Source organism: Lissotriton helveticus, chromosome 2_1, assembly GCF_964261635.1.
Source record: "Lissotriton helveticus chromosome 2_1, aLisHel1.1, whole genome shotgun sequence".
Classification (NCBI taxonomy): domain Eukaryota; kingdom Metazoa; phylum Chordata; class Amphibia; order Caudata; family Salamandridae; genus Lissotriton; species Lissotriton helveticus.
In genome coordinates, this window is record NC_136059.1 from 1,592,454,995 (window position 1) to 1,592,471,435 (window position 16,441).

Sequence of the window (16,441 nt, forward strand, 5' to 3'; positions counted from 1 at the left end):
GCCTATACCTTGTCCCATCAATGGCAAAACCCACCCTGGTCCAACCTTCATCAACCCCCCAATGCCCATTATTGCTCTTTCTTGGCGGGTAGAAAAAGGAAAGCGGTAGCAGTTGGATACTAGTAGTTCCTGAGCCCCCTAGCGAATTGGTGATATGTTGGACGATCTGGGAGCTCTTAAAAGTAACCAAGATGCAATCCCCCTTAATCTCCTTGCTAGCTTGCCCCACCCATGGGACCCGCCTGACCATTAAGATGTCCCCCCTCAGATTTGGTGGCAATGGTCTATGAATGTTCAGCCAACTAATCACCTTATTTCTGAGGGAATCAAATGGTTCCGCCGTGTTGGTGGTAAGTTCTGGAACTACAGCCAGAATTGCAGTGTAGGCAGCAGCTTCAGGTGGGAGGTTAACTGTGTGTGATCTAATCGGGGGCGGAACATTTTGTACATTTGGGACATTTGCCTTGCTCTGAGTTCTTCCTCGCCTTGGGGAGGTGGTGGGTGGTGGCAATTTAGATTTCCGCACTTGTGGTACAGGGGGGGGTTGTCTTGGTAGTGGGATTGGTACAGAGGTAGGAGGAATAGGAATGGAGGGGGGATGGGCTGGGGGAGCAGTTATTGATGTGGGTGCGATAGAAGGGCCTATTACTAGAGTGGCCCCAGGGTTTGCCACTGAAATTGCTAGGGGATCTGATACACAGGAACTAGTCCCCTGAGCTTTTAAATCATCCTTCATATCCCCCATAATTATCTCAATTGCTAATAGCCAATTATCAATACAATCAAGTCTCCTATTCAGATGTTCTAAAAGTCTCTCCATTACATTAGTAATAAGTGATATAGAGGGATCCCCTTCTGCCTTTGAGTTTTCACAGAAGACAAATGGGACCCCTGTCCCTGATAGCGACACTTGGGTATGACATAGTGGGGACATAGAAACATTGGCAGTTAAATGAGGGGATCGTTCCATTGAATCAGGAGTTACTGCTAGATTGTTAGGCGCTTTGTCAGTTCTTGCCCTTTTCACCCCCTTAGATTGTCTGAATATTTTCAGTTTTGGAGCAGCTCCTTCTTTAGTACCCCTTACTTGACTTGAAATCAAATCAGACCCTGTTCGTGTAGGTGAAACTGGTTTCGGGGATAGGATCGAGGTAGTGCCAGTGGCGGAGAGGTGGGAATCACGCTGGGAGTGTGAAGGAGACCTAAGCTGTAAAAGAACAGACTCGATAGTTTGGTCTATGCTGTCCAGTAGCGATAGATGGGTAGCCTCCAGTGATTCCTGGGATGGAGTAGTTAAAGTTAGTGATGTAGAGAGGCTTGTAATTTCAGTGTAAATGTAAATGTAAATGTAAATGTAGTATACTTGTAAAGCGCACAGCTGCCCCAGCAACGGGGCGTCCCGGCGCTGTATAACTCTGGGGAACCCGTCCTGGCTTTCCCTGTGGGATGGTCCCTTGCTGGGAGTCCCCAAGGTGGAGCCAGGCATCCCCGGAATTGGTGGGGCCGTTGTGGAGATTAGGCAAGCTAATGCCCAGAGTTGCCGAGTGGAACCCCTGATTAGAGTAAGCACCGAAGCGAGAATTATCGAGTCCGCTGACCAAGGTCCACGACCCTGCCGCGTCGGGAATTGAACCGTGGTCCCAGGCTGACTTCTGCTCTCAGGCCTGCTGCCTCTAACCAGTGAGCCACACTACTCCACTAATTAACTAGTGTCAGTAGTTAACTGTGCTTCCAAGGTAGTCATAACGTTACTTGCGGTACAATTAGTTTTGACCAAAAAATTATCCAAAGTACCTTTAGTCTTGGCAGACACCGCCGTAGCTTTACTCCGGGTCTCCCTAGTGGCCATAGTAGAGGATTCCTGGGTTACAGGGGGACCAGCAGGGCAGCCTAATCCGAGTAGTTTATCGCGCTTGATGTTGCACAGATGGGTGGCCCGGTCCGGTCTCTCCTGGGCTCGAACGGGCTACAACGGGCCCGCCCTTGGCCCGGGCTTCGCCCGGCGCCCACCCGCGCGCGTCCCGCGTCGCTGGTGAGTGAGGTCAGATTTATCCTTCCAGGCAGGGGGCGTGGACACTGAGGGAAGAGGCAGCAGCTGCGGCGGATAGAGTGGCCTGCTGGTCCTCGCAGTCCCTCAGTGTTTTCCTCCAAGCAGCAGCAGTCAATCACCCCCAAGCGTCACCCGAGGAGCAGGGGCCTTGCAAAGTTAAAATGTTAAATTAATTAATAATCCTCCGGACACCTCCACGATCAGGCTTGTCAGGAAAGGATAGAAGGCAGATTCCACTGTGAGCAGCACCCGCAGAGCGGGGGCCGCGAAAAGTTAATAAAGATACCAGGCAGGGGCGTGGACACTGAGGGAGGAGGCAGCAGCTGCGGCGGATAGAGTGGCCTGCTGGTCCTCGCAGTCCCTCAGTGTTTTCCTCCAAGCAGCAGCAGTCAATCACCCCCAAGCGTCGCCCGAGGAGCAGGGATCTCGCAAAGTTAAAATGTTAAATTAATTAATATTCCTCCGGACACCTCCACGATCAGGCTTGTCAGGACAGGATAGAAGGCAGATTCCACTGTGAGCGGCACCCGCAGAGCGGGGGCCGCGAAAAGTTAATAAAGATACCAGGCAGGGGCGTGGACACTGAGGGAGGAGGCAGCAGCTGCGGCGGATAGAGTGGCCTGCTGGTCCTCGCAGTCCCTCAGTGTTTTCCTCCAAGCAGCAGCAGTCAATCACCCCCAAGCGTCACCCGAGGAGCAGGGGCCTCGCAAAGTTAAAATGTTAAATTAATTAATATTCCTCCGGACACCTCCACGATCAGGCTTGTCAGGACAGGATAGAAGGCAGATTCCACTGTGAGCGGCACCCAGAAGGAGCGTTACCAAAGGTAAGTAACTTGTTCTTCTGTAACAATGTTGCTTTTCTCTACTATTTGTTTCTCTGCTCATTTTGCTAATCAAGATGGTTACAGGCATTTGGTTCTAAAACGAACGTTTTGGAACTTGGGACCAGATGCACGACCATTCCAAATTGCGACTCACAATGTGCGATCAATTGAAAGTCGCAAATTGCAAGTCGCAATATGGAATGTACAACAGTGTGGGAGACACTGGTTGTGATTCCCAATGGGGGTCGCAAAATGCGGAGCTTAGGAATATTAATGAGCCACCCGCAATTTGCTACCCCATTGGGAATGGTTGGCCCTCCCAGGGATTGTGGCCAGCTGGGCTCAGCAGACCTCCATGTCTGGGACTGCTTGTCAATAATGCATTTTTTTTAAAATGCAGCCTGTTTTCCTTAAAGGAAAATGGGAAGCATTTAAAAAAAAAAATGAAACATTTTCCTTTAATTTTTTAAGGGCAGGTAGTGGTACCTGGGACGACTGCCTGCCCTTAAAAAATATTTTTAGAGCTAGTCACAGAGGGGAAGGAGTCCCCTGGGGACACCTTCCAATTTGCGACTCCATTACCACCCTCTTGAAGAGGGAGGTAAACATTCATACATGGCTAGAGAGTTGCTATTAGGAGGGGAACGCCCCTTCCTAATAGCGAGTAGCAGAACACTATTTTGCAAGTCACAATTTTTAGCGAATCACAAAATAGTGTTTGTACATGGCCATGTAGGGTCTTGTGTGTGCAAATGGGTGGCAAACTCGTTTGCACAAGCAAAAACTGGTTGTACATCTGGCCCTTGAATTCTCTGACATCGGGACAAAGTGGCATTTTTTACGGCCAGTCCTAAAATGCACCCGGCAAAAAGTCAGAACCCTTGCACTTTGTTCGATCCCACGGTCAATATTATGTATAATATGTCTTGTTTATGTGTTTTTCTATTTAGCACATTATGATTCTTTTTGTCACACAATGAAAATAATGAAATTTGTGACATACTTAGGCACCTGGACTCTGGGTATAATAATCTCTTACAATCCTGTGAGAACCTGAATCTGTTACAATGGATTACAGAACCCACACATATGGGAGGGCATGTATTGGATTTGATCTTTGGTGCTAAAGACTCCATTGGAGTGGAAAAAATCCTGCCTTTGGGTTGGGCTTATCACCACTTGGTTAAATTTCGAGGCTACAATCCCAGGCAGAGTGGTCCAACCAATAGGGTGGTTAGGAGTTTTCTCAGCAGGGATTGGAATAGATTTTTGAAGACGGCAACAGTATCCCCTGTACTCCATATTAAAGGGTCCTTTGACTCTGGAAAACAGGTGGATGAGAATTATGCTGCTTTTTGTGGACTCAAAGGAAAAACTTGATCGGATTGCCCCTTTATAAAATGTTAATAAATTAGGTAGACCTTCAGCCCCATGGTGCAGTGAAAAACTGAGAAATCTGAAAATGGGCTTTAAACAGGAAGAACGGAAGTGGAGGAAGGCGTGAAGTGCAGACAACAATAAGGCCGCCTGGAAGGAGAAAATATTAAGCTATAAGAAAGAAATTGCTACCGCAAAAGCAGAACACTTCGCAGATATCATTCTGAAGGCACCTAATAGTACAAAGAGTATTTTTAAAATCATGAATGACTTTGCCAGTCCAGAATGCACAAAAAATAAGGTTCTTCTGACCCAAGATCTGTGTGATAGCTTAGCAGCTTTTTTTAGGACAAGATTAGCAAAATTATTTAAGGGTTGGAAATGGACGGCTCTGATGGTGTGGATAGCAGGCCACTATCAGATAAGCAAGAAGGTTGGGTTGGTGTGAATAAGCCATTGGAGCAGATGGCTTTTTTAGATCATTTTGAGATGCCCTCTGAGGAGGACTTTATTAAAACTACTCTAGGTGTCTCCTCAGGGTTACCTATAGACCCTCTTCCTCATAAAATATGAAAAGAGTAAAAATCAGAACTCTCCCCCCCCCCCCCCCGCTTCGACAACTGTGCAGTCAATCCTTGAGTAGCGGGTTGGTGCCAACCTGCTGGAAACAAGCAATTATAACTCCACTTTTGAAAAACCTACACTTGTTCCAGCCTGCCCCAGAGGTTATAGGCTCATCGCTCTCCTACCTTATCCAGTGAAGATCACAGAGCGTTTGGTAAGCAAAGCCCTCTCCCGGTTTCTGGAGTCAACAGTAAGCTGGAGGATGCACAATTTGGCTTTCACCCAGGACACGGGACAGAGACTGCTTTGGTGACAGTTTTGGACGATCTTCGAATGCGAGCAGACAGGGGGCAATCAGCTATATTGATTCTGCTGGACCTATCTGCCGCATTCGACACGGTCAACCATGCGGTCCTTCTGGCGAGGCTAGAGGAAACTGGGGTGGTGGGCATGGCACTGAATAGGCTCCAATCCTACCTAACCAACAGACGACAGGCAGTAGCTCTGGCCCCCTATCAATCAAAGTTTGTGGATATTCGGCATGGGGTTCCTCAGGGGTCTGCAATTAGCCCAATATTATTCAACACTTACATGAGCCCTCTGATTGCTGTCATTAAGTCACATAATATCAGCCTTGTGAACTACGCTGACGATACACAGCTTATCTTGTCACTGGAGGGAGATCAGTCCATCTCGTTTGGAAAATGTCATGCCTGTATGCAGGACACGGTACATTGGCTGAAAAATAACTCAATGCAATTTAATGCTGACAAAACGGAGATGCTATGCTGTGGCACTGGGAAAGTGCCATTCTCACTCCCAACTGACTTCTGGCCTATTCCCACATATACATCATTGGTACCCGCTGAGACGGTGCAAGGCCTAGGAATCTGATTCAATGACAAGCTGAGCCTAGAAACTCAAGTCAATAAGTTGGGAGAAGTTTCTCCCATATTAGAGTACTCCGGAAGATTCTCCAGATGTTACCAACACAGTCACGAGCACTGGTGGTAAGGAGTGTCATTATGAGGAGGTTGGATTACTGTAATGCCCTGCTGCTGGAGTCCCCCAAGTATCTGATTGGGAGACTCCAGAATCCAGACTGTGGCAGCCAAGCTTGCTTTAATGAGACCACGACGGTCCTCAGCATCTTTGGCCCTGGTGGAGCTTCACTGATATTACAGAGGATCCAATATAAATCACTCTGTATTGTTTTTAAGGCTCTGCACGATCTTGGGCCCAAACCGTTGCAGAGCAAATTTTGATAGTACGTTCTCATCCGTAGTCTCCGCCTGTCCTCGGCCAAATTGGTGAAAGTGCCAAGGTCTAGAAGAGCAACTTTGGGAGGACGAGCTTGCAGGACCGCAGCAGCACAGCTTTGGAATAGCCTTCCCATGGACCTGAGACAGATGGAAGATATGCTGCAGTTTAGAAAGAAAATAAAGACTTGGCTCTATCCCAGAGTATAATATCAGTCTGTTATTTGCCTCTAATGCAGCGTGGTCATTCTCTTCTGTATTTATGTTGGTAGGACACAGGTTTCTTAGCGTCAGGATACCCGTTGGGTCACAGTGTGCTTTATAAGTATGGACCACATTAACATTAACTTGGGATTCCCAAGCCTGAGCAAGCGAGGGAACCGAAACTTGAATTCATGTCTGCTAATTTCATAATAATCAACTAAGTTATCTAGCAATATTTCCTTTTCATTTGACTCATGGGGGAATAAAATAACCATCACCGTAGATCTAACAAGTGACTTCACTTAGTGGAATCTTTGCAAATAGCACAGTGTTGACAAAAGGTGGGACTGTGCCCGCTGTTCATTCCTTAAAACAGCCATCAAATGATCGTAGAAATAATTCACAAACATGAACCATAATGCCATGAGGCTTAAAGTGACTTATTCAAACAATAACCAGGCGGCATTAATTTATGGTCAGGCTCAACCAGTTGGCGTTGCACTGCAGTCTTCATATGGTTTATTGTTTGCTATTGTAAACCATTCAGCCATTGATGAGTGTGATTGTTTATATGAGTCATAAATGTGAGCAGACAGGTGGGGAAGGGTGCATGTGTTCATCGAGTTATGATCATATTTATGCCATAAAAATAAAACCTGTGACGTTCGATCTTTTTCTAAATATTCTAAAAGTCTGACATTGAGAACAATTGTCTCTCTGCCTTCCTCTTCACTAGCTAAAGGGATAACAGTCCTAAGTGATGGTTTGCAGATATTTCTAAATCTCTGGACATTTGACTTGCTTCAACAGTCTTCACAAAACGTTTTCAGGTGGACCAAGTTCCATCTTGAGGCGCGAATGCCCAGGGAATATTTTGGAAAAATAGGCTTTCGAGATTCAGAGAGCTAGAGAGGGAAGAAAGGCTTCTGGAAAGGAGAGGAAAATAGGTGGGGAATTGAAGGTCCTGTGTGAGGCTGGAAAGGGGTTTAGAAAACAAAAACCTATGCAATTGTGAAAGACACAATACATTCTGCTGTAGGATATCTCCGTAGTTTAGAGCACTTGTATAGGATATCTGAATGTGACCTGCGGGACGCCATCAGATGTCAACTCTTACTAAAAGCTGAAACTGGGCATTGTAAAATATCATGTTAGTGTCTCATCTTTGTAGCTTTGAGGAAGTGACAGTCGCATGACAGCATGTCTGTCTCCTCTTTAGCCTTCTCAAGGTGGTAAAATCAGTACAACTCTAGCTTTCAAAGAACTGAAGAAGTGACTTTACTGTCATTCACATATCAAGCTACATGGTGCGGACATTCATTCCTTTGAGGTCACACAAATGATTATTACTGAGGCAGGTATTAGTATGGATGAGCTAAATGCAGGCCTATGCATATTAAAGGCCGCTGTGCCAGAGACAGTCAGTGTGAAATGTGTTGCCTTTTTTGCTTCTGAGGACGCAAGTTGGGTAAGTTTGAGGCCATCAATATTTTGAAAGTGGTAGGCCATGGGTAGGCCATTGACTCGACTCTAAGAGATGATTCTGTGACACAAGGATGTTTTTTTACCAGCTTAAAATAAAGAGTTAATTTAGCTTTATGCTACAGAAAGTCTACCCCCAAATGCAAGTAGTATCCCTTATGGGCATATTTTTCTTTGGTATTACTACAGGGAGGAACTAACATGCACACCTTAATATTTACAAGAACCTTCACTGAACTGCTGCCACAGACTTTGCATGCTGAATCTCGGAGAGGTTTTCGAGCATTGACAAACTCTGAATATTTCAATTATTCTGGAGTTTTGGGCTTTGTTTTAGCTAATTTGCCCAAGCCTAATGCTGACTGTACTTTAGAATGATTGAAGGGGGAAGAGGTAAAATAATGAACTGTATTTAAACCCAACAAGTGAAACACTAGCCTATATTGATTGGAATTTGCTTGTAGCCTTACTAATACAATATTTAGTCAGTAGCCAAGAATATACCGTTATTTTGTTATAATGCACGTAGATTGTACCTGAGCAACAAATCCTTTGCGACTCCTGCGTGCGTGGTGAAACCTCTTTATAAAGAGGGCAATGAACTGCCGGTAGATCAGCATCCAGCCGCTCACCACGTAGGACCCCTTTCCTTTCAGATCCTCGGTGCTCCCTGCAAAATACAATGTCATAGTTGTGGTGACCTTTGCTTCAGTTTCGAATTGATGTGCGGCATCATTAATGGCAAGAACATATTATTTCTAATAATATATAATCCCAGTGCTTAATTTCTTAAAATACATAAGTGGAGGTGGCCAAAATTGTTCGTAGGAGACCGCCACCCACTTCCTCCCATTAGCACCACACACTTCCAAAGCTGGAAGTGCCCATTGGCTCCATAGAGAATTCCAAGCTAGTTTGCGGCAAGCAAGCAAAGCAAGCAAGACAGTTTCCTACAAGAGGAACTAGATGGGTTGTTCTTCTCTAGGAAATGTTTCCCTTGAAGCATTCCATTTTTCACACACTGTGGAATTTCTTCACATTCTTTCCCGTAGAATCATAATTACAATTGGCATATATGTGACCATTGATCTGCATGTGCTGCAGAGGGACTAAGTCTTGGAATGGTGTGTAGTAACAACTTTCTGATTCATTGACTGTCGCTGTCAGTAACGGTTGTATGTCATTACAATGCGGGCTTTTACCCCACATGCCATTACAATGCGGGGATTACAACGAAAGTCGTTACAACGACTTTCGCTGGAGGGCGCTGGATAGTATAATAGTTTAATTTTCTATTCCAACTCCAGCCCACGTTGACAGTAGGGAAGGTGGTGGATTAAAATTAAACTATTCCCTATCCAACAGCGCCCTCCAGCGAAAGTCGTTGTAACGACATTCGTTGTAATCCCTGCGTTGTAATGGTAGTGCGGGGTAATCCCCACGTTGTAATGGCTGTTCTCCTCAGTAATTGCACTATTTTCAGCCTGAACTCCATAGCTGCCGGATGTGCCATCATGAACAACCATCTCTTTCCTGATCTCACCCCACAACTAGAGGCAACTCAAAATGCAGGACAATGTAAAAATGATTCATTTGCTACATGAAAAATAAAATTGCTAAATCATAATATCTGGGAAAATAAATCATTCTCAATGAATTAGGAACATATACACCATGCACCATATATGTAAGTGTGTGAAGGAAGGGACGATCATAAGACAAGCTACTTTAGATGAGAATCTCCTTCTTTGGCAAGTATGTCTGAACTTTGGAGTTGAAGGAAGACCAGTACAGCACAGATTGTCTGATGGGTAATGCTGACAGCCAGGAAGGAGAGGTGACTAGGCACAGAAAGCCAGTGCAAAGCTTAAAGAGACACAGTTGTATATTTTATATCAACATTATCTTGTATATAATTTCACTATTGTTCACCTTGAAGCGTTCATCGCTGCGTCACTTGTCACTTGCACTGTCCACCCTGTGTGTCACGAGCCCGTTTGTGCAAAAAGTGTTTTCAGGTTAAACATACATTCAGTGTAAACAGTTCTGATACTACTGTTTCCCGACACTTTCTCTTAATACATAGTTTCTTTGGCACAACCTCTAACCTTGGAGTCTCCCTTGTCTGTTCTTTTTGCAACTATTTGTGCATGGTTATCTAATAGCCTTTTTAAATATTACCTGTTGAGACATTGTCTTTGTTACAAACGTATCCCCATACCTAAGCACTGTATGTTGCCTAGGCAACAGGTTTCTGCCTATAAACATAAAGAATAATACTCAATGCTTGGCAACTGATTTTGTATCTCAGTCAAAGTATGGTGTTCAAAGAGGATTTCAAGTTAGTTAATACCTCATGAAGACGATCTGATCAACTCAGCTTATGGTTTAAAGGGCTCCCTGAATAATCATAGACCAAAATGAATTCAAGAGGGTGTCTGCCTACCATTGGATGCATTTTAATGGGCAGTGATGGTGGCAGAGCTATAATCTATGTGCTTGGGTGCACACATGATGGAGCACGAACAACAGTATCAATTTACTAAACAATCGCTTGGCCCATGTGCAGCACTAAGGTCTCGATGTAGGCAATCCCAGATTACCGATTCTTAAATACTGAATCATACCAATTCGGTATTTAAGAACAGGCAAATGAGATGTAGGTAATTTTACCGAAAAAATTACCGAATTGGTAAGTTTCGGTAATTACCGAATCGGTAAATACCGATTCGGTAATTGCCATTCATTCCTATAGGCCTGGAGGCCCATAGGAATGAATGGCAATTACCGAATCGGTATTTACCGAGTCGGTAAAAGGGGAAAACATTGAAGGGTGGCAGGGTGGCACTTTGACACCCTGTTGAACCCCTCAATTGTTTATGGGTGCACATGTTGCAGACATACATGCCCTAAGGGCATGTATGTCTGCAATATGTCACTGTTGGAAAAGCATAAAAAATGCTTTTTCCAAGGTTTTCATTATTTACCACCAACTTGTAGTTGGTGGTAAATAACGAATCCTAAAAGGGGAAAAGCACTCATTTGAGTGCTCCCTACATAGCAAAATCGTTAATTTACCGATTCGGTATTTTAAGGAATCAGTAATTGTAATTTAGCGATTCCTTAAAATACCGAATCGGTAAATTACCGAATCAGTAAAATGCCCATCTACATCTCATTTTCCAAATACCGGTCGGTAACGGCCGAAATTACAGAATTTCGGCCGTTACCGACCGGTATTTGCCTACCTACATCTTGCCCTAAATTGTGTGCATCTATTAAACCTTTAGTAAACAAGGGTCTATATGTGCACAGAAGAACTGAACAAGGTCTTCTAACTTGCTCATTTGTTTAGAATTTGATTCCACTTCTCTGTTGTCAAGCAGGAAAAAGTCCTGCCTCACTTGTCTTTCATACCTGCTGGAAATAATAAAATTGCCAAAATATACTCTCCTGTGCATCTGATCTATTTTGATGGTTGATATTTCATCAGTTACTTCCTCAAATTGGCCCATAAATATTGTTTTCAATAAAGTTCCATTTTCTGATTGGAAAAGACATCTGGATGTCACCCAACTAAGAACTTCTAAGCACACATTTGGCTGTGCTTGGCATTTTGTATATAAAATCAACAATTTATGAAAAATATTTCTTGGCAAAGATGGCTGCTTTGTTCTTAAGATATCCCAGTCAATGAATGCAGAGTCCTCAAACATTGGAGAAGAAGTGATATGAGATCTTTTGGAAGCAGGAGTAAAATAACTGTACTTTAAAGTGGTTCAAAGGAAGTGACTACCTGTCTTTCAAGTGCTAAACAGACGAAACACTGCTAAAAATAACTGAAAGGAGAAGGGATAGCTTTATGCCATATGGGGCTGCACGCTGGCAATCAATGCACCATCAGCGACCTTCACAGTGGTCAATACTTGGCATAGACTAATAAGAGAAATGGAGTGGAAAATACGATTGACTCCAAAGACTACTATGTGGCTGGGGACTAAACTGGGCCCAGTCAATGAAGCACTTGCATTCAAGAAATGGGACATGCTGAGCTTCTCTACCCTAGGGGATGTATGGGATACAAATGGCATAGTTCCCTTTCAGCACTTGAGAAAGGAGAAGGCCATTTCACCCAACAAGCTGGGGAAGAGACTAGGGTAGAGGTCCATTGGAAAGACGACTGCTGGATGGACACATGGCCAACAAGGCCATTTCCCAGACATACAGCCCATTAATGACAAACACACAGGAAGACCTGAGCATACTAAGAGCCCCTAGGAGTTAAAGATGATGACAACTGGAGGGCCACCTTACAGTTTCCCGAGATGTGGCGATACAGACACGCTTTTGCTCGACTCAAATAAAAAAATGATTTGGATATACTACACTAGAACGCTGGAGATGGTTGGTACCAACGAGCCTATGACCAGCAGGGATCCTTCATCCATATGATCTGGGACTGCCCACTGCTAGCGCTGTTCTGGGCTGGGTTGCAGACCAGGCTAAAGTCACAGTTGGCACAGAGATATAGAGGCAGGTGTCTCTGTCATTGGTGGACGTGTGGAGGGACTCAGATATTACATCCTAACTGTGGTCAAAGATACTGGTCAATCTGGGTTTCCTCTGGCCAAAAGAGAAATTGTGCAGAAGTGGGGGAAAGAAGACCAGTCACAGGTGCAAGACTGTGTCTGCATTGGTGCAAGGCAGCAAAAACAGCACCAGCTCAGTAGGAAATGACAGGAATGCGCTGTATATCTTAAATATGATGGTTCCTGCCCTTTGCTGTTGATGCAGGGCAGTGAAGCAAAGTGACTTACAGCGCTGCACTGCATCAATAACATGTAAATGAGGCACTTAATGTATATGTTGACTGTCAGACCCTGCTTTTCATGACTCTGCCTATTCCGACCCCACCCCCTTTCTGCTGCCACATCCTGACCTCCAATTTATGCCTACCAAGAGTAACTGTTTTCCATTTCCATCTAACATTTTTGCATGGCAGTCCCAGGTAAGAAAAATAAGTCACTGTGTTCTATCCTTGTTGTTGGGTGGATGAGCATCACTGTGACCCTGCAGTTTTGTGGCAGACTGACCAGTGGGTCAAGGACTAACATTGATGGAGCAGTTGAGGCTCTGCAAAGGCCCATCAATGATGTGATATTGATTGCACCTGATAATATCCGACTCCACAGTGTCTGAATTTATCGGTGCGATAAATATCTCCTGATTCTACTTTTTTGGGGAGTTCAAATGAAGATTTTGGGTGCAACCAAAACCCGCATTGTGCTGGTCGATTCCAGGTATTTAAAACCCAATAAAAGTTGGCAGGTTTGACATGCTGGAATTTATCAAAGGACAGCTATGAATGTGTTGTCCGATGCGAGTCTTGATTTTTTGTGTAGTCTCTCCGATGCAGTTCTTTTGGCAAGGGCATTTTATCAAATAGATGACGTTACAGGTGTTAGAGTTGTTACAGTTGGAAAAAGAACGTGACTTTGATGACAACATTCTCAAAAGTGAAGGTTTTACCTTCCATAGTAAAATCACACATATTGCAATTGCCAAATTTCGAATGTCCTACCAAAGGTGTGAGGCCCCAGTGTGCATCCAATGTGAGAGGTGATGTTGCATTGGGTAGTGCTGCTCACACCAAGTGGTCCTTCAAAATGCGATTTTTGCAAAAGACTAACAGGGGGCTGTCCATGTTTAGGGTACCTGCGTTAAGTGTGGGCCATGTTTAAGAATAGATTTGCGGATAGGGTTGGACACCTTTGAGAATGTTGTTATGCAGACTATTCAGTTGATGTTATTTTTTGGCTTTGGTGATAGTAAGATTTCTCTGGGCAGTACCATGCACGCTTTGGGGCATTGCGAAACTAGCGTTTGGGATAGCCACAAGCCTTTAGTTTGGTGTATAGGACAGAGGCTTCTTGGAAATAATCTTCTTTAGTGTAACAGTTACGCCTGATGCGTAGGAATTGGGAAATGGGTAAGGAGTCACGCAAAGCCCTAGGATGATTGCTTTCATACCTGAGCAGTGTGTCATGCTCCGTGGGCTTTCTGTAAAGTCTGGTCATTAGTTCACCACTAGAATGGTATATAGTGAGATCCAAAAAGGGCATAGAGAATTGATCTAGTGACAGGGTGAATTGTAATCCCAGGAATTTGTTGTTTAGCCAGTGCAAAAATTGGTGATGTGTCACCTCGTTGTTATGCCGAATTAAGAAAACATCATTGATGTAGCGGCGCCAAAGTTTGACGCCGGAAATGAAGGGGTTGTTAGGTGACAGAATGATAGTGGTTTCTAGGAAATCCATACAGAGTATCGCTAAATTGGGGGTTAAAACTGCCTCCATTGAAGTACCCTTAACCTGTTGGTAAAACTAGTTGTCAAAGGTGAAGAAGTTCCTGGTAAGGCACAGTGTGCGGTTTCGGTCTAGAGTCAAGAGTTTTTTGAATCGCTGTCAAGGCAAGGGCCTGAGGGATGTTAGTGTACAGTGATTTGACATCCATGGTACAGAGCAGATCAGTGGTTTAGTTTTAAAGGGTGATGTTCTACCGTGTTTATCATTGCCATTCTGTCCCTGATATAACATTGTGTTTGGGGTACAAAATACTTAATGAAGAAGTCCACATATTGGCCGAGTGGTTCCAGTATAGAACCACAGCCCGAAACTATAGGGTGGCCAGGTGGAGTGGTGATGTTTTTGTGAATCTTAGGTAGTGTGTAAATCACTGGCATTCTGGGTGACTTTACGTTTAGAAATTGGAATTCTTTCTGGCTGAGGTAACCTTCGGTTTTAGCTTTGGTGCTGATTTGAAGGATAAGCCCTTGTAGTTCCTTTGTGGGGTTAGTAGGAAGTCTACAATAGTGGTCAGTGTTCAATAGTTGGCGGAGTATTTCAGCTTTGTAGCAATCTATTTCTTGTAGGACAATGCCCGCTCCCTTGTCTGCAGATTTAATTACAAGGGAGTCATTCTTTTTCAAAGTATCAATGGTTTTTTTCTCTTGAAGAGTTATGTTGTAGGGGATGAAATGCTTCTTGTTTTCAAGTGCATTCAGGTCTTTCAAGACCATTTTCTCGAAGGTAATAATTTCACCCGGGATCACGCTGGCTGTGGGTGAAAAAGTTGAAGGTGGGCGAAAGGGTGTGTTTCAAATAGAACTAGGTGTGGGATTCTGTAGGAAGTAAGCATTTAAGCGTAACCGTCTAAAAAATCTCAATAACTATGTATGCAGTTCAAAGAAGTTTGGGTGAGTGGTAGGGACGAAGGATAGACCCTTACTAAGCAAGGAGAGCTCAGAGTCAACTAAGGTGTGTTGCGATAGATTAAAGATGGGAATGGTAGTCAGTTGCACTGACTGGGTGGTATTGGGGTTTACCATTGATAACATTTCTGTCTGGTTTGGCGTTCTCCGGGTGGGTTGTACCAACGTTGAGCATGTTTCACATGCCCCCATTTTGGTTGTTCTGTTTGGCCTCTTCCTAAAAAAATCAGGTTTCTGTTAGACGTGCAGGGGGTTCTCACTTAAATCAGAGTTGTCAGAAGAGTCAACTGATGTGTATGAGAACCCTACTAGGGTGTTGCGTTTAATAAGGCGACCCCAGGCTCTGTTGTTTTAGGGTTTTGTGTATGTCCTATTTGTGTAAAAGTCCTTCTGTAAGTAGAGATAAGTACGTTCAACAGAGTCGGCTTTAATGTATTTTTTGACTTTGAGTGACTTTTTATTTTGTTCAATTCTATGAAAATTGTCCACTGTTTTCTGAACTTGATCAATTAGTTTTTTACCTTCAGTGACCGAGCTAGATTCTTCAATCTGTTTCTCAATGTCCAGTAGTTCCTCGTTGATGGTTTTGAGTGTTTCAGTCGCTATAGCAATTCCTAGGACTAACCAGTGTCTTGAACAAGTGGTACCAATGTAGCTATAATTATTGATATATTTGGGGTTATCCGTGAAGATGCCCGAAATATTTCTGACCTGTAATCCTTCAGGGATTATGTCAGCTTTAAGGTATTCTGTAAGCATACAGACCATGAGTTGGATATGAACCTGCTTTTTCTTACATTTCTCTAGCTGTTCAGAAAGCGATACATTTATATTGGTGGTATTATCTATTGGGTCTGTGAATAGGGAAGGGCCCTCACAGATTTTCTTGATATATTCGTCTGAATATAAAGGCGTTTGGTCTGACATAATAGGTGGTGTGTGTAAAGGGTGGAGGTCAGTGCCAAGGTTAGAGAAATAAGGAGGGAGAGAAAAGGGAGAAAAGGTCCACTCAAAAAGAGGGGAATAGGGAGAACATCCCTTACAATCCAGCAATTGTGCTATGTATATTCATTATAAACAAGGGAACCCACAAGGTAGGAAGGACCCTGGGTATCAACTAGTTATGAACAACAATTGCAGGGCCTGCGCACGCAGTTTACTGCCACCATGATGTGGCACATAAAGTGGTTGCCATGTCTGCAACTCCCCTTTTACTACATCTAAGACACCCCTGAGGAAGGCACTAGCTAGCTGTATGGGCAGGGTGTGGTGTATGTAAAATGTAGGATATGTGCCTTAACTGAGTGGCATGACCTGGTAGTGACAAACAGCCTATTTGGTTTCTCACTGCTGTGAGGCTACCCTCTCATTGGTTTGCATTGGGGATACCCTGATATGTGCTCCAGTGG

General features: G+C 44.1%; 1 protein-coding gene across 3 annotated transcripts in view; it reads right to left on the minus strand.

Moving 5' to 3' along the window:
- The window catches only part of LOC144818798 (phospholipid-transporting ATPase ABCA1-like), a 3,252,877-nt gene that overhangs the window by 1,284,135 nt on the left and 1,952,301 nt on the right, over positions 1–16,441 (minus strand). For all 3 annotated transcript variants that reach the window (XM_078676562.1, XM_078676560.1, XM_078676561.1), the window contains exon 29: positions 8,299–8,432. In XM_078676562.1, coding sequence (XP_078532688.1) covers positions 8,299–8,432 — 134 coding nt within the window. The remainder of the gene's footprint in view (positions 1–8,298; positions 8,433–16,441) is intronic.